The following is a 19,460-nucleotide window of genomic DNA, read 5'->3' on the forward strand; positions in this document are numbered from 1 at the left end:
TCGCCGTCCGGAATCGCCGTGCCGGAGCCGGACCGCATGCAGAACGGACGGAACGGACGCACGGCATAGCAATGAAAGCCTATGCGTCCCGTTCACATGCGTCCGTTTCGTCCGGACCGGATCCGGACCGGATCCGGACTCCGGCATAAGACCCAACATGCGCTATTTTTTGGTCTGGCTCCTCCGGCAGCCGTATCCGGAGCGGAGCCGGACTGCACCATCCGGCCAATACAAACCAATGAGAACCGGAGAGCGCACAACACACTGGCTAAAAATCCGGATGTTCTACCCCACTTCCTATGCGTATTGTAGCGGCGATTTTGGATGGGGACACATGGGCAAGCATTTTGGAGTGGATCAGCAGTGACTTTAAACGTGCTGGAGATGTTGGCAGTATGTCGGAGGTGGAGGTGAGTGCTAAACAGCGGAGGGCCTGATTCCACAGGTCCACCTTCTGCTGACCTCCCAGACCCCAACATTTTTATTCGGTTTCTACTATCTTTTGCCAAACGGATCCGGATCGCATCCTGATGAACACCTGATGCAACCTGACCGGATCCGGTCCGGATCCGGTCATGTCATCCGGTCCGTTTGGCAGGGAACCGCAAGTGTGAACCGGCCCTTAGGAAGGATTCAGGGCAAGTTTGAACGACCTATCTGTTCTTTAAAACTGGTATAGTATACAATATACATTGCACCATTACACCTTTGACATGACACCCAATTCAGTTGCAATTGCTTAAAAGCTTTATTGAGGGTAGTACTGAGAATGAGCAGTGAGTAACAGCAGAAAAGTGGGCAAAGGTTTAGCATGTTAGCAGTAGGTGATACATCTTCCAAATCTCCAACAATCTTCTTTAGACATCATATTCTTCTGTCTTTGAATCCACCATGTTGCCATCTATATAGGTTTCCGTTACAATCTTTCTCTTTGTTTTAACGGCTGATAAAAATAAAGCAGTAGAGAATGTGAGGCAGACATTCAAGTACATAGAATCCTCTAACTACTCTCCACACTCTTCTAATGACCAACTGACTTTCTCACTGATGACCTCTTTTATTGCATGGCTCCAAGACTTCTCTGAGGCTGCTCACACTCTCTGGAAGCCATTCCATTCAATAAAGTTTGAGCAGTCACATGATTGGGAGCCATGTATGAAGAGCGAGAGGCTCAGCAGGCTGCCGGGAGGAAGAGGGGAATGCTAGGCAGGATCGGGTAAATGTAGACACATGGCTCAGATAAGCAAATACTCTGTTAGATGGGAGGGAGGAGAACTAGGACCATTATTATTATTATTATTATTATTATTATTAAAATGTAAAGTCATGCATTTTGGTCGTACCAATGGTCTAGCACCATACAAAATAAATAGGATACAGTTGGGGATATCAAACGTGGAGAAGGACTTAGGAGTACTCATCGACAACAAGTTAAATAATCACACTCAATGCCAAGCCGCTGCAGCTAAAGCTAACAACATTTTGGGATGCATTAAAAGGGAAATAAAAACTCTAGATGACCATATTAGTTCTGCATTGGGGCAGTGAATGGCTTATAGTTATGTGAATGTAGAAGGACGTCGTCCCGCCTTGTGAAGTCATGCCCCACCCCCTGCACATCTGATGCCAACAGGCGTTTTAGCTCAGTTTGGGGGCAAGCAGGGGCGGAGCTTTATGAGGTACCTGTCCCACTAACGTACATACTTATCCAGCTCACCAACCTCTGCCGGCTTGTTCACTTTAATACTCCCTTCCAGTCAGTCTGAAGCCATTCCACTATACTACAGTGAAATAAATAGCCATGATAGACTATATGTCAGTAGCAAGACATGACAGTTGGCAGAGTGATCCCTTTCCTCTTTGCATGTGTCTAAATCGGGAATGTTTAAGATTGACTAGGTGTGAGCAGTCAGCAATGATGTACAGTAATTATCATCTGCTTTCAAGGTAGAAATAATCAGTTCAGGTGTTTTTATTAAATATCTTACTAAAAGCTTATGTACATGTAGAATACATTTTTGAATGCCCTTTTTGAATAACAAAATGGCCTCTAAGGATTTACTTATGATCAGCAATTAGGTTTCTTAGCAAAGTATCATGCAATTTTTTTGGGAAATCTGCTTACCATCTGAGCTTTGACCTCCAGAAATGGATCCTCCATGACCACCAGATCCATAAGAGCTAGAGCTTTGGCCACCATATCTACCGCTTCCAGCGCCAGAAGTGGCTGATGAACTGGAGCTTTGACCAGCAGAGGCAGAAGAACAAGATGCAGAAGATGGTGAAGTGCTCGATCTCTGACTACTTGAAGCTGAACTTTGATAAGCTGGAGCTGTAGAGCTTGAGCTTTGGGTTGGAGTGGATCTAGAAGCCTGGGTGGTAGAAGCAGGGGTTCTGGAGGCGCTGGACTGAGAAATCTGAGCTCTGGACCCAGTTTTTGTATCCACATGGCTTGCATCTTGCCCACTCCCGGTCTCAGCATCTCTATCAAACACAAATGATAATTTAGTTGATATTTTTGCTTTGTTATACTTTTTTTAAACCTTAAAGTATGACTTAAGTACCTTTATAAAGTTTAAGTCCATATTTTATGTAGAAACACAATTTTCTCCGGGTATATATTGAATATTTTAGCAAACATCCTAAAGTAACTCACTCTTAGATTGGGAGCACACCAAGCAAAATTGCATGCCTTTTTCAGTAGTCCTGTCCTGAAAATGAATGCAAGTGCTCCCAGCCTTATTATTTTCCTCTTCCTGTCTAAAGTGGAAACGCCTACTGCAGGAAATATAAGCTGTTTGCTGGGAATGCAAACATAAGAATCTGGGGCTATACCAACTTCCAATCAGTGAATAATTTGGAATGTCAAGAAATCATAGCTGCATAAAGACTTTTTAACAGGAAATTATAAAATGGCTTTCTAGTATATAATGTTGCTTGCGAAAATTTGCAAAAGTTATTTTCGCATCGCAAATTACATTTTCCTTTTTAAGAAAATATTAGCGAAAATAAGTTATATGTTCTCAAATTGGTGAAAAAATTATGAAAACATGAAAAACTGTATTTTTACCGTGAAAAAGGTGAAATAGTTTATTTTCAGTGTGAAAATTTGTAAAAAATCACCAAGTAATTGTAAAATAATTTTGAGGGCATTTTCACTCAAAAGTCGAATTTAACCATTAGCCAACCGCGTCACGGCGATGGGTGTGGCCGCGGCAGCAGCCCCAGGACCGCATAACGGCGATCGGTGTAAAGTCTTGGTGTTCTGTTTTGCAGGAGATTGCGCGCATGGTGCGCACGCATCTCCTGCTTGGTGGGCAGAGCGGAGCTCTGCCTTCAGTCTCCGAGCGGCGACTGTTAGACAGCGTAACCGCCATCTAATTATGTGTACAGCGCTGCGATCTCCAGCAGCGCTGTACTGGGGACAGTTGTGTGACACGGCTGTCCCCTCCTGAGATGAGACATAGAGGTGATCGGCTGTCATAGGCTGAAGCCTATGACAGCTGATCACGGGGATTGGATGGCGGGGGGAGGGGGGGGTTACACAATTAAAAAAAAACACTTTTTTTATTAAAAAAACACAAACAAACAAACATTGAGGGGGGGCAATATGCCCCCACCAACAGAGAGCTCTGTTGGGGGGGAGAAAAGGGGGGGGGGATCACTTGTGTGCTGTCGAGTGGCCCTTAAAGCCGCAGTGGCCAATTTACAGCAAAATGGCCTGGTCTTTAGGGGGGTTTAACACTGAGGTCCTCAATTGGTTAACATTATTTTTGTGAAAATTAATGCAAAAAAAATTTGACATTTTCGCTTATCAATTATAGTATATACAACATAACAGAATCCTCTCTTGCAACAAAATAACACATCGTGACTTGAGTGGCATTGATCTGCCCTTTTCACAGTCTACTAGAATTGGGCTGATGGATCTAACATGATATCATGACACGTTCCATGGCGGGACTTCTGTAGTTAGGCCCATTCCAGTTGCTAGCAATTAGCACTTTTGATCAAGACTAGCAGAAGGCGAAGTCATGCCCCATCTCTACCTGTAGTCGGAGCACTCGGCCTACCAGCCTTAATTCAAGAAGGAAATCTGTACAGCGAGATGAACCTGACGGTAAGCCAACTGGCACTTCTCCAAGCATAATACCAAGTTGGATCTCTGCCCATGAAACCTGTCTACAGAGTCGTCACTGCATTATGTTTGTTAAATAATGTTATACAGCCATTTCCCTCGTCGCTTACCCCTTTTCCAGAAGGTCCTGATAGGTCTTGATCTCATTTTCCAGCTGAGTTTTGACATCCAGAAGAGTTTCGTACTCCTGTTTCTGGCACATAACTTCCTCTTTCATCTCTTCCAGCTGTGCCTCCAAAGTGCTGATATTCGCCTGAATCTGGGATATCTGCATGCAGTAGTTGCCTTCTGTTTGTGCCAGTGAATCCTCCAAGTTCTTTTTCTAATAATAAATATATTGTTTATTTTATGTGTCTTTTTATATCTTAAAACCGAATCATACAAATAGTTAGTGTTCGTATTCGGCACAGCAAATTCGGTATGCCCCAATACTCCAGATAACCGCTGTTTAGCACTATTACATTACCCGAAGAAGCGGACAGGATCGGGGGAGTTCACTCACTTGCGGGTCATGGAGCATTTCACGTGACTCCAATACACGAGTCACGTCATCTTGGTATCTGAAAGGCACTGCGTAGCGCCTGACTTGGTGCTGCCATAGACAATTGTGACCGGTATAGCGGCGCTGGGGGATTTCTCTGTGAGTCAGGGTAATTTGGGGTCTGGCAATAACAGCACTCCGAATTCAAGGGAGTAACTAGAATTAATAGTGCCCCCCCCCTGCAAAAATGATAGCATGGGGCTCCAAACCCCCTGAGGGTCATGTGGTTGGGAACTGGCAAATGGTGGCAGAGTAAGTGTTCTGCTGTGAAGCTGGAAAATATTACAAGCGCTTCCGCTACTCGCTACTCTACATGGCAGGAGAAGGTGACAGGGACAGTTTTTGTGACCAAATGGGGAGTTGTTGTTGCTGATTGGATGCACTTGAGGTTGGGGAGAGGGAGGAGCAGGTGCCCCCAAAGCCTCTGGTACCCCCTGCAATGGCAGAGGTCGCAGGGGTGATTGCAACGCTCATGCCCGAATTACATGTCCAAAGGGACTTAGGCCTCGATTCATCAAGACATATCGAATTGGTTAACGACAGTTTGGTAATATACCGAATTCGTTAAGTTGATTTCAGTATTCATCAAAGTTATCTTCAGCTGTTAGCGAGCATTCGGTAATCATTCGGTAACAATGCGATAAAACGGAAGTAAGTGCAATTCATGAAAATGAAAGTGGGTGTGGTTTAGCGTTACAGTTAGGATTAGTTATCTCCTTCACTGCTCTGTCGTTATTCCTGTCAGATCATTGCTGACAGAGAAGATGGAGCCATTTGAAGTGGTTATGTATCAGCTGAGAGTGATTCAAAGGCGTAGAAGGGCAAGAATAAGGTCTAGAACCATATCAATTTGCAAGAGAATGGATTTATTTGCTATACCAGGACATCTGCATTTCTCTTGAATCATCTTGTAAGAGAACACAGGCAGTGCCACGGTTAACTAATTTGCTAGCTGCACTATATTTTTTTCAGAAAAGGCTCCGATCAAGCCGTAGCTGGCGAAATTGTGGGATTGTCCCAAGCCACTTCCAGAATCCTGGTCCAGGTCTTAAGCCCTATTCAGAATGTTGCTACGTGGTGTTCAAAGGACTGCCTTTTATACCCACAATTCCAAGGGAATCTTATGGACTTGTGTTAAATTACCACTGTAACATGGAAATAGCGACACGTTACTGAATGGTTACCCCAATTGTTATCGATATTCTATCGAATTCACACCAAATGCAGACAAACCTTGATGAATACAACTAGAAATCGATAAACTTCGAATTTGGTAATTTAACAAACTGGAAAAAGTTATCTCAAAGACAATGATGAATCGAGGCCTAATCCATAAGCACAGTATGCTGGTACTTGCATGTGGGTTTGTGAAACAAGAGACCTATAGCAGTGTTTCTCAACATTTTATAAGTGTGTACCCCTTTTAAAACCCTGTACTCATCGAGTACCCCCTAGCATAGTAAACATGATCACAAGTACCCCTTGACAAATATATATTTAATCGTAGTACGTGATAATTGGTTCTAAACAATGTGCAAGCATTTATTATTGCTTTTAATTAGCTAAAATACTATTTTGATGTTGTTTAAATAAGAGTTATAATTTTCTAAATCTCTAAATTTGTTATTCTTGGTCAAGTATATCAAGCCCGAGTACCCCCTGGACCCATCAGAAGTACCCCCTGGGGGTACGCGTACCGCATGTTGAGAACCTAGGACCTATAGCACTGGCATGTTTTCACTCTCCTTGACACATTGCCCTACCCGTGTTTCCCCAAAAAATAAGACCATGTCTTATATTATATTTTGCTCTTAATGGGACTCCGAGCGCCTCTTATGGGCATGCCTTTAAGCCAGACGACTTCCAACAAAGTCGTGCTATGAGCCCTCTGGAGGAGCCTCTTGCAATGGCCATGCGTGTCACTTCCTCTTCCTGCTTCATTGAGTGATGCACTTCACTAACAGAGAAGACAGGGTTGGCCCAGAAGTTATTACAAAGCCAAGATGGCAGCCACAATTTTTAAACTGAAATCGAAAGAAAACTATTTGGTGTAGAATTTGGTGTAGAACGGTGATTCAGACATCAAATGAAAGAGGCGAGCACAAGCTACAGAAAGGTATGCATCTTAGTACTTTGCAGTACTGGTCAGAGTCTTAAAGGCATGCCCATGAGAGGTGCTTGGAGTCCCTTTAAAGATGTGCTAGGGCTTATTTTAAGGGGATGTCTTATATTTCTATCAGGAAGTGCCTTGCAGCAGAACATTTCTTGCTCCTTTGTACTGTACAGTTCCTTGATTTAAAGGTATGCTACCATACTGATCAGGCACCTGCCCTGTCATGCCTGCACACTGCTGATAACATTACATTGCTGTTTGCTGGGATGACAGGAGCATTGGCACTGCATCACTGTGTCTCTGCTTACTGGCCCCCTCTTCTTTTTAACTTTCGCTAGGGCTTAGTTTCGGGGGAGGACTTCTATTGCAAGCATGCTCAAAATTCCTGCTAGGGCTTATTTTCAGGGTAGGTCTTATTTTTAGGGAAAGAGGGTAGTAACAGGTATGTCTTTAGCAGTGAGTTAGTAAAAGGCAGCTTGGTTTAGAGAAGGGCATTTATGATGACCACTGATGGGTCGAAAATTCGCATCTGCAAAATTTTGCATCAAAATTTGCATTTTCGCATTGTAATCGTAATTCGAAATTTCAGGGAAAATCGTAATTGATTTCGTATGTAATAGTAGTATTTCATAATTTCACGTAATTTTTCACTTAATTTTCGCGAAATTTTGTGCCGACATACAGAAAACCCTGATGTGCTCGTATTTCCCGCTAAGCGGGACATCCCTGCAGCGGCGATTTGCAGCGCATCGGGACCGCCGCAAACCGCCGATAACTGTGCACCGGTTTGTGGGCATGCAATACTACATGCCCACACTGTCAGTGCCCCCCAGCCCCATACCGGAAATCCGCGATCCCGGCCGGAAGGAAGTGACATTCCTTTTTGCAGATTCCTTTCTGCAGATTCCTTGCAGATTAAATTGCAGATTTTTTGCAGACTGATTGCAAAGTTGCACAGAGAATGAATGGCATCCTATGGAATGGACTGGGGGAGGGTGTAAATAATAGCCAGTATTTTATTGCTAATGTGCCCGATTGAAATACCAAAGATTGCATTGTGTGTAGGGACAGTAAGACCCCGGGTGGCGGGCATAAAACCACCTATTGTTGGGAAACTTGCTCCCGCAGGCCCGGATTACACCCAGGAAACTGTTTTTCAATTTACCATACCTTGGCTTTCTCCTCTGCTACCAGCCAATAGAAGATGCCAAACTGCCCAAATAAGATATACCATGTTACGGTGTTCCATGTTAAAAATGAGAGAGAGAATAAGAGGGAGAGCGCATTTCTTAAAAAAAAAAAACTCAGAGCAGAAACGACTTCCTTTAGGAAAGAACTCCGAGTGGAAAGGGTTAAAGGGGAACTGAAGAGAGAGAGGTATATGGAGGCCTGTCCTGTTTATTTCCTTTTAATCAATACCAGTTGCCTGGCAGCCCTGCTGGTCTATTTCTCTGCAGTAGTATCTGATTAAAACCAGAAACAAGCATGCAGCTAGTCTTGTCAGATCAGACTTATAAGTCTGAACCACTGAAACACCTGATCTGCTGCATGCTTGTTCAGGGGCTATGGCTAATAGTATTAGAGGCAGAGGATCAGCAGGGCTGCCAGGCAACTGGTATTGCTTAAAAGGAAATAAACATGACAGCCTCCATATACCTCTCTCTTCAGTTCCCCTTTAAGGAGAATTTTGGGTACAAGTCAAAAAAAGTTTTTGAGAAAATTGATTTTAAAAACGCAAAGAAAAATGTTTTTTAAACTCATTTTTCCAGGTTTAAAAACCATTTTATCTTTGCATTTTTACATCGATTTTCTCAAAAACTCTGTGCTCCTTTTTGCAAAATATTTTTTTCCCCATTGTACCCACTATTCCCTTTAACATAGGCATCAATTTTGGTGTCAGTAGCATGTATGGGGGATTTGCTATTAACCACTTCACCCCAAAGCGTTTTTTACCCTAACGGACAAGAGCGATTTTCACCATTCAGTGCTCATCCCTTTCATTAGCCAATAGCTTAATCACTACTAATCACAATGAAATAATCTATATCTTGTATCTTTCACCACAAATTTGGCTTTTTGGGGTTGATATTTGTTTTCAGTAATTACTTTATTTTCTATGCATTTTAAAGGGAAAAACAAGGAAAAAAAATGTCTCCAATATCATCCCCTATAGTTTTAATATAAACACTGCTACTGTGCATAAAACCCACACATTTTATCTGCCTATTTGTCCTGGTTATCACAAGATTTTAATTATGTCCATAGTACAAAGTATGGTGACAATAAAGGTGTGTTTTTTCTTTGGTGGTTTTTTTCACCCCACTATTTTCATGTGCACGGGAATGCATGTGCACTTGCGGGAGCGCGCATGTGCACACACGGGAGAGCACAGCGGCAGCAACACTGTCTGACTTATAAAAACATCCTGGAGCCATTAAGAGGCTCTAGCAGGACGTTTTAATAAGTCAGCTTGTCATAAAGTGGTTAACCACCAAATTTGGCACAAAATTACGTGGACTTTTGCGAAAATTACAGTTTTTTTTTAATGCGAAATTACGGATGACTACAAAATCAATTCAGTTTGCAATTACGTATAGGCGTAATTGTGAAAATTTATGAAATCGTAATTTTGCTGATTACGATCGTCACTAATGATTATTGCTGGCTTCCCATAGGGCAGTCCCCTTACCATGGCATATTGAGCTTGCAGCTCCATCTCCAGTGACTGAAGAGTACGCTTTAGTTCTGTTATCTCACTGGTGTTTACTTGAGTTTCCTGAGCTCCAGCAGATATCTCTTTGCTCAGTTGAGCGCTCTGGTAACAAAAAGAATAATCAATCATTATCATCATTATCATCATGCATTCATATATTGTGTTAACGTATTTTTTCAGTGTTTTATAGAATACTAGTAGACCCAAGCCCACTTTAAAACGGGCTCTAGGTCTATCTTTTTACAGTGCGCATGCGCACACACCCGCCCTGCGCGCACACACCCACCCTGCGCGCACCCGCCCGCCCGTGCACACGCCGGCCTGGCTCACTGGCCCCCGTCCTGTCTCAACGGCTGTCTGGGTCCGTGCTTCGCACATGCGCAGTAGCAAAGAGCACGGAGCCGGCTACACAGAGACAGCACAGGCAGGGACACACGGGTTTTATTACAGAGGATAGTATACTATTCACGTCCTTGTACTCTTCAGTTTGGCATTGCATTTTGGCTACATGGATTGGGTTTAGGTACTGTTGCAGCTTTAAGACACTACTTAAAGGGGAATTCCAGTGAAAATAATGTAATAAAAAAGTGCTTTATTTTTACAATAATTATGTATAAATGATTTAGTCAGTGTTTTCCCATTGTAAAATCTTTTCTCTCCCTGATTTACATTCTGACATTTATCATATGGTGACTTTTTACTGCTGGCAGGTGATGTCACTGGTAGGGTATGCTGCTTGCATCTTTGGCAGTTGTGAATAGCTGTTGTTTCCCACAATGCAACAAGGCTCCCACAGTGTGATGTCAGTACCTCAGGGCTGTGAGGTGCTGACATCCCACTGTGGGAGGGGTTTCACCACACAATCAGACGTACAGAGCCCCGATGATCTGTTTGAGAAAAGGAATAGATTTCTCATAGGAAAGGAGCTACTGCTTTGGATGAAGCTCAACTCTTGGTTACGGTTTCTCTTTAAGTGGTATTTTTGTTTTCGTCCCATCCATCATCAGCCCAATTTAAACTTTCACCTTAATAAAACCTTATTTCCCCAAAACACTCTTAACCCTAATCTCCCTATGTAACCCTTGCGGGACTGCATGGTTCTGGCCTCTTAAAGGGAACCTAAGACGAGAAGCGTCTCGGGTACCATGCTTACCTAGGGCTTCCTTAAGCCTCCTAAGGGCCGTTCGTCCCTCGCTGTCTCCCCGGGCGGCTCCTGTCCCAGGCAATTCAGACTGAAAACCTGGCCGAGTTCGTTGCGCATGTGCGGCCTGGCTAGGCGCACTCCCATGTCGTGCTCCCGTTACTGGGATCGTTCTGCGCCTGTGCAGCAGCACTGCACAAGCACAGAACACCCCCACCTGCGGGAGCTCGATGGGGGAGTTTGCCTGGCCAGGCTGTGCATGCATGACAAAGCGACTTGGCCAGGGTTTCCGGCTGAATTGCCGAGGAGACGGCGAGGGACAAGCAGCGCTAAGGAGGCTTAACCTGCTGAGCGGTCTGGACGAGCTCAGCTCGTCCAACACCGCCAGAGGCTGCCGCTCAGGCCCTGCTGGGCCGATTTTTGTCAAATAAAAAGCAGCACACGCAGCCGGCACTTTGCCAGCCGCGTGTGCTGCCTGATCGCCGCCGCTCTGCGGCGATCCGCCGCGAGCAGCGGCGAAAGAGGGTCCCCCCAGCCGCCTGAGCCCAGCGTAGCCGGAACAAAAAGTTCCGGCCAGCGCTAAGGGCTGGATCGGAGGCGGCTGACGTCAGGACGTCGGCTGACGTCGATGACGTCACTCCGCTCGTCGCTATGGCGACGATATAAGCAAAACAAGGAAGGCCGCTCATTGCGGCCTTCCTTGTGTATTCTGGGCGCCGGAGGCGATCGGAAGATCGCCTCCGGAGCGCCCTCTAGTGGGCTTTCATGCAGCCAACTTTCAGTTGGCTGCATGAAATAGTTTTTTTTTTATTTAAAAAAAACCCTCCCGCAGCCACCCTGGCGATTTAATCAGAACGCCAGGGTGGTTAAGAAAGCCCCAGGTAAGCATGGTACCTGAGAAGGATCAGAGCTATCCTTTCCCTTTTGTAAACAGCGATTACTGTGATTGGATCACAGTAATCACGGAGTCAAGAGCTAATGAAATTGGCTCCTGTCTATCGCATGGCATAGTATGACAGCAGAGCGAATGGCCTGGTGACAACAGAGTGGCGCGAACAGAGACTGCGTGGCGTGAGTAGCTGAAATCTACGCCCTGGCAGGGATAACAACTCCCAAACAGGGCATAGATTTCAACTATAGAGATGTCGCGAACGAACCTTTGTGGAAGGTTCGGTTCGCGGAAAAGTTTGCGAACCGCAATAGACTTCAATGGGGAGGTGAACTTTGAAAAATAGAAAAATGTATGCTGCTGGCCACAAAGTGATGGAAAAGATGTTTCATGGGGTCTAACACCTGGAGGGGGGCATGGCGGAGTGGGATACATGCCCAAAGTCCTGGGGAAAAATCTGGATGTGACGCAAAGCAGCGTTTTAAGGGCAGAAATCACATTGAATGCTAAATTGCAGGCCTATAGTGCTTTCAAACATCTTGCATGTTTATACATCAATCAGGGAGTGTAATTAGAGTTCTGCTTCACACTGACACACCAAACTCACTGTGTAATGCACCGCAAACAGCTGTTTGCGTAGTGTGGCCGTGCTGGACTGGTGCGCACCGTGGCGAGAGTGCAGGCGTGGCGGTTTTCAAGCCCATATGGTCGCTGGGCTGTGGTAGCTCAATGATAGAACAACAGTGACTGTCCAGCTGATCAAATTTGGTCTGTCCACAATGAAGCAACGACCTTATTATCTTCTTGTATTTGTATGTAGGTAGGCATAGGTAGGTGTCCCAGTAGTTAGCTAGGCATAGGTAGGAGTCCCAATATAGGTAGGTAGGCATAGGTAGGAGTCCCAGTATAGGTACTGTAGGTAGGCATAGGTAGGTGTCCCAGTAGTTAGCTAGGCATAGGTAGGAGTCCCAGTATAGGTAGGTAGGCATAGGTAGGTGTCCCAGTAGTTAGCTAGGCATAGGTAGGAGTCCCAGTATAGGTAGGTAGGCATAGGTAGGTGTCCCAGTAGTTAGCTAGGCATAGGTAGGAGTCCCAGTATAGGTAGGTAGGCATAGGTAGGAGTCTCAGTATAGGTAGGTAGGCATAGGTAGGTGCCTCAGTAGTTAGCTAGGCATAGGTAGGAGTCCCAGTATAGGTAGGTAGGCATAGGTAGGTGTCCCAGTAGTTAGCTAGGCATAGGTAGGAGTCCCAGTATAGGTAGGTAGGCATAGGTAGGAGACCCAGTATAGGTAGGTAGGTCCCCTAGTATAGGTAGGTAGGTGTCCCCGTATAGTTAAGTAGGTGCCCCAGTAGTTAGGTAGGCATAGGTAGGTGTCCCAGTATAGATAGTTAGGCAGAGCCTGGCTGGCACAGTAATAACAATTAACAAGGTCCAGCTGCAACAGATAGGGCTGTATAATGTCAGTGAGCAACACACACACAAAAAAACACATCTGGAAAACATTATCTCTCAAAAGAGCTGTTGAGGGGTGCTATTTTAGCAATAACAATCAGCCAGGAGCAAGCCAAGAGCCTAACTAATCTTTCCCTAGGAGAACAAGTCTGCAGCAGCTCTCCCTAGTCTGTCTATTTGCAGCAGGCACACGAGTGAGTGTCATGGCCGGCGAGCCTGCCTTATAAAAGGGGGGGTGGGGCTCCAGGGCTTAGTGTAGCCTCAATGGCTACAATGTGCCTGCTGACTGTGATGCAGAGGGTGAAAGTTGACCCTCATAGTGCATTATGGGGCGAATCGAACTTCCGCAAAAGTTTGCTTGGTCCAGGCGAACGCGAACCCCTAAAGTTCGCCTGGAACCGTTCGCCGGCGAACCGTTCGCTACATCTCTATTCAACTACTGTGGTGGAAACCTGTTAGCTGCTCCCTATCCTATTCCTCTCTTCTCTACAAGATAAACAGCATAGTATTAAAAAAAAAAAAATCACTGTTGCTTTCAGAACTGCAATACATTTGCAGTGTCTACTTCCTGCTTAACAAAGGGTTAACATCCTGTATTTCCATATTAGTTGTGTCTGTCTACTGAGGACTGCCGGATTTCTGTACTGACACAGCTGAGAGATCAAATTACACTTGTGATTCCTTGAAGATGAGGGGGGATTAGACAGGCTCGTCTCTCTAAAAACACACAGGGTGCATTTCTCTGTTTGCCCTATGTCCTGTGCAAGAGTTTAGGTCCACTTTAAACCTCATGATGGATGCCTCCTGTTACTCCTCTTTCTCATATTTGCCCTTTGGGTTCAGCGCTACTGAACAATTCACCACTCATCTACCACAAGATTTTTAGGTACCAGATGACACAGCGAAAGCCGATTTGGCAAAAACACTTGGTGCCCAATCCATGTCCCTTTTGCCAAAGCAGATGTTGTAGCTGAACACTGATATTCAAGCCATTGGCACTGAAATAACCTGTTCTGTACTAACTGTTCCTCTGAGGTACTCGATGGTTTAGGCCTCTAGGAATATTTTTTGACTTGCTCCAAGTATGTTTTGGGTTGCTGTAGGAAATCCAATGAATACCTAGGGAGAGCATCTAGATTCCACCCATGTCTTGGTGGAATATTACAGTGTAGTGCTGCAAGCCAAGTGTTCATCTTCAGACTATTGCTGTTTCTAACAGAAAGCTCGTTCTTTGTTTTGAAATTTTAAGAGTAAAATGTTTTACCACTTGGTTGAACCAATCCTCAGCAGCTTTGCGGTTTTTCTCTGCCATGGCTTCATACTGGGCTCTCATGTCATTGAGTTTTTTGGTCAGGTCGTTTCCTGGAGCAGCATCCATTTCAACATTGACTTGGCCAACGCTGGTCTCCTGGGTGGATTTTGTATCCTATGGAATAAGGTAGAAATATAAGCTGGAGCTTACATCTGGTGGGAACACTGAAGGTTGAAATAACCATAACAGACATATAAGCAATTTTATTACTATACTTATTTCTCGTTTCAAATATAGCATCAACCGTTCTAATAGAAGTCTTCTACATGGTTTGGAAAATGGAAAGGTAGAAAAATGTCTGTCTAAGCTGTTGTAGTGACACTGTAGATTTTGATAGCCCAAAATGATTGTATTAGGTGGAAACGTAGTGTGCCTACAGTTGTGTTCTACTAGGCCAACTGCTATTGAAGTTTCCCAGGTGCTACTGTAGAGCGACATCTCCTGCTTATCCTACCTCCTTCTTTTTACATAGAATTTAATAAGCTTTTTATGTTCGAGAGAGCAGAGCAGCAGTCTGTATACTGGTCTTAGATAAACTTTAACACCTATAATGCAAGATAAAAGTGAAGACTAGAGGAGGCACTCCTACTGTTGAAGATGGTGATGTGCCACGGCTGTCCGTTGACCAAACGGATGTATATCAGGAAAGATGAAGCCGGCACCATCCATATAACGGATATGCTCTTTTATTGAATCAGTTGATACAATCTGTCACAAAGGTGCAACGTTTCGGGGAGCACCCCCTTTCTCAAGCAAGTGACAGACAGTCTGTCACTTGCTTGAGAAAGGGGATGCTCCCCGAAACGTTGCACCTTTGTGACAGATTGTATCAACCATAATGCAATAAAAGAGCATATACGTTATATGGATGGTGCCGGCTTCATCTTTCCTAAAATGCAAGATAAGCATAATTACAAAGGTCAGTTTGTCCCCAAAATTATTAAACCCCCCCCCCCCCCCCCCAAAAAAAAACATATTGGATCTCTTACCCAGGATGTCCTGATACAGAGAACTGGCCACTGCATCATAGTGTCCCTCTAACCGAACCGGCAATTGTTAATAACAGTGATGGCTGTCTAAAGAAGTTAGACATGATGCATGATTTCTGGTGTCTGGTAGCAGGTTTCTGCTAGCTAGGGAGGGGCTTCTGTCATTATAGCTATAGACTGCTGTAGTCAGACATAATGCCATAAGAAGCTCCACCCTGCTGTCTACCTCCTAGCTTCTTATGCAGACAGGAGATGACAACACTGCTGTTTAATACTGCCAGTGTGTATTGCAAGGGCAATGAAGCCCAGGCAGCCAGATTTCTAAACTAGATCAAGGTTCAATATAATTTCTGAAGTATGCTTAGAGGCACACAGAGAACTGTAATGATGTATGCATGCACAGGTATACTTTAAATCCCATGAAGTCTTGCTTTTATCCAGTGGCGTAACTACAATTCATCCCCCCCCCCCCGAAACATTGATTACCCCCCCAATGTTCACACCCCTTCCCTTGCCTCCTCTTAGTGCCCTTAAAAGATAACCGAAGTGACCTGTGACATGAGATAAACATGTGTATGTACAGTGCCTAGCACACACATAGCTATGCTGTGTTCCTTTTTTTCTTTCTCTGCCTGAAATAGTTAAGTATCAGGTGTGTACGTGGCTGACTCAGTCCTGACTCAGGCAGGAAGTGACTACAGTGTGACCCTCACTGATAAGAAATTCAAACTATAAAACACTTTCCTAGCAGAAAATGGCTTCTGAGAGACAGAAAGAGATAAAAAGGGGAATTTCTTATCAGTGACGGTTACACTGTGGTCACTTCCTGATCTAAAGTATTGTCCCCTGTATAGGAGGAGGGGAAGGTTAGTAGTTGAGTAGTTAGTAGGTGAGTTAGTAGTTCGTAGAGTCCTAAAACAGCTCTGGGCCCCCCTGTGACCGCAAGAACTGCTCCACTCTAGTTACTCCCCTGCTTTGAGGACATGTTTGGACTTTATATACCTCCTCATGGTTCTTCTTGAGAGAAGTGAGTTCCTCAGTCAAGCTTTCAACTTGAAGTTCCAAGTCACTCTTGGCTGAGGTCAACTCATCCATCACCTTTCGGAGTCCATTGAGGTCAGCCTCAACTTGCTGCCACATATGAAGTTCATTCTCATACCTGCATTAAATAAAAAAAAATCAGATTCAAACCATTTTCATTCCATAAAGAGAAATAGGCAATAAATAATATGTCAGCTAATATAAACAAATCCACATCACATCCTAACTTTTGTGAATTGATTGCCATTTATAAGTTCCCATGGTCATAAAAAATAATGCATGAATAATTCAGGAAAAAGAATATATCTGCAATATATTAAGTAGGAACTTTAGCAAAAAGGGGGGGGGGGGGGGGGGATCTATACAATACAAACAATAGAAGAGAGATTAAGAAATAATTGATATTCGCAATGTAATTTGTTCATATTGGTTGATCCACCATAAGCCTGCAGGTCATCATCGTTACTACTGGCAGACATGATAAAAAAAAAGAGACAGCGCCAACTGACACTAACTATAACCACTCCCCCTAACTATGCAATTGGATAAAGGTGTTTTTTGTTTGTTTGGTTGTTTTTTATATATAGATATACATATGCACAGAGGGAGATACTGGTTGCTTGGTAGTTGGGAACAGCTATATGTAAAGACAACAAACTGTCAAGACCATAGTCATGACATCACATTGTGGGAGGGGTTTCAACACAATATCAGCTATACAGACCCCCCCCCCCCATGATCTACTCGAGAAAGGGGGTAACAGATACTAATTGGAAAGAAGTATAATCCTTGGTTACAGTTCCTCTTTAAAGAGACTCTGTAACAAAATGTTCAGCCTTATTTCTTCTATCCTGTAAGTTCATATACCTGTTCTAATGTGGTCTGGTTTACTGCAGCCTTTTCTAGTTGCACTGTCTCTGTAATATAGCTAATCTTCTTTTCTTTGTCAAGCTTTGTCAGCAAAGAGAGGAATGCACTGCCTCTGCTGTGATAGGGAGAAGTTATACACACACCCTCCACGCTCTGTGTGTGTGCTTTGTTAGTCACAGACAGCTCTCTGCTCTCAATTTCAGCTTGTCTGAGGGGGGAAGGAGCTTCCCATGCTGAGAAACTGAGAATCCCTGACTGGAGTTCACTATGTAATAATAACTTGTAGTATACTGTAACATGATATATATATATATATTGTACAGGACCACTTGGACAGGTCCTGGATGGACGGTACATTTCTCCTGCCTGTATTGTTTGGTCTCAGTGAATCCTGTCTGTATCCGGAAATGAGTCCAGGATTTTTGATTAGCAACCAAGGTTGCTATCTTTGATAGCAGTTTCAGGGCTGGACTCAGGAGTGAGAAGGATGGAATGGGTGGGCCGCTCACTCCACCCGGATACAGACCAGATTTTCCTACCTGCCCAGCAGGAAGGCCGGTAATAAGTCAGGTGCAGACCTGTGCACTCTGGCTGAGTGTGTGCAGCAGTGCGCTGCAAGCCTGTGTGTGTGCTGCAAGCCTCTGTGTGTACAGCAGGACTACACTCCTATCTGGAGTAATATTCACAGCTTTCCGTGAGGAAACAAGGCTGGACTGTGCAGAATTTCTGGACTTTCTTTACCTGTGGACTATATGTTTGCTGTGGACACTTGGATGCTCTCCTGTGGCTGAAGTAAGCCTCTCTTTCTGTGATGTTTCATGCTGATTAATGAAGCCTATTTGTTGAGCATTCAATAAATGAACTGTGTGCTTTGAACTGACCGTCTCCTGCGTGCTGGCTGTGAGTCCCAGTCCCCCTGAATATCACAACTGGTGCTCGGATGCGGGCAGCAGCACTGCAGTGGTGAAACAGTTCACATTTACGTTTAAAAAGTGACATTTAAAGGGCCAGACACTCATTATGGAAGAGTTGGTTCGGCAGCTTGCAGTGACCTCAGTACAGCTGCAGCAAAGCATGCTGGCCCAGCAGCAAGCCACAGAGGCACAGTTAAAGGGGCCCTCAGAGAAGCTACATCCGCCCAAGCCACTGCCTTGCGGGAGTCCACAGAGGCACAGTCTAAAGCACTTGCTGAAGCTATGCAACAGCTTGCTCAAAGCCGAGAACCTGCTGCTGTTGTTCCTAGCAACCAGGCTATAATGAGGGCCAGCCATTTTTTACAAAAACTGACATCTACAGATGATGTGGAAGCTTTCCTGATGACCTTTGAAAGGACTGCAGAGCGGGAAGGTTGGCCAAAAGACAAGTGGGCTGGTCTGATTGCACCTTTTCTGACTGGGGATCCGCAAAAGGCCTACTATGACCTCTCCCCTACAGATGCGCTGAACTATGATCGGCTGAAAGCAGAGATTCTCGCCCGACTGGGAGTAACCACAGCGGTCAGAGCGCAGAGAGTGTACGGATGGAGATATCGTTCCAACCTTCCACCTCGGTCGCAGATGCATGATCTTATACAACTAGCTACGAAGTGGCTGCAGCCTGAGCTACTGACGGGACCCCAGATGGTGGAACGGTTTGTGGTTGACCGGTACTTGCGATCCCTTCCAGTTGAGCTGCAGCGGTGGGTTAGTCATGGAGACCCTAAAACCGCAGACCAACTAATCGAGATGGTTGAGAGATACACAGTCGTGGAGGATCTATTGTCGACAGCTGGCAGTCGGGGTCCAGATGCAAGTCGGAGAGCAAGATCTTCCCTGTCTGAAAGATTCACTTTGCGGAACCCTGGAACCAGCGTTGAAAAGTCAAGTGATGTGTCTTCATTGTCTCCTCGAAAGCCGCAACCAGCAGCAGCTGCCCCGCAAAGGCGAGATCCCCTTCAATGCTGGCGATGTTCTGCCTGGGGCCACACTAGGGCTCAGTGCCCACTACAGGAGGAACCTATGCAGTGTGGAGTAACACGAAGAGTGTCATTCTTTGCCCAGGAGGTCTGCATTGCTTCTCCTGGAAATGTCCAGGAGTGTTTTGAGTGCCTGGTTTATGTGAATGAGGCCCCTGCCAGGGCTTTGCTGGACTCTGGCAGTATGGTAACACTGGTACAAGCTGGGGTAATCGCAGAGGTGGAAACTGCTGGGAAACCTCTCAGAGTGGTTTGCATCCATGGAGATACTAGAGACTACCCTGTTGTGCCAGTTTCCATCACCAC

At 44.9% G+C, this 19,460-nt stretch overlaps 1 protein-coding gene across 1 annotated transcript; it reads right to left on the minus strand.

Annotated features, from left to right (window-relative positions):
* Positions 1-759: 759 nt before the first annotated feature.
* Positions 760-16,577, minus strand: LOC137540910 (keratin, type I cytoskeletal 10-like). Its single transcript, XM_068262092.1, has 7 exons — positions 16,558-16,577; positions 16,292-16,448; positions 14,253-14,414; positions 9,482-9,607; positions 4,249-4,460; positions 2,126-2,484; positions 760-943 (listed from the first exon to the last, which is right to left on the minus strand). Exons 1-7 carry the CDS (start codon positions 16,575-16,577, stop codon positions 858-860), a joined length of 1,122 nt encoding a protein of 373 aa, XP_068118193.1. The 3' UTR covers positions 760-857.
* Between the last annotated feature and the right edge of the window lie 2,883 nt (positions 16,578-19,460).

This window comes from Hyperolius riggenbachi, chromosome 12 (genome assembly GCF_040937935.1).
Source record: "Hyperolius riggenbachi isolate aHypRig1 chromosome 12, aHypRig1.pri, whole genome shotgun sequence".
Taxonomy (NCBI): Eukaryota; Metazoa; Chordata; class Amphibia; order Anura; family Hyperoliidae; genus Hyperolius; species Hyperolius riggenbachi.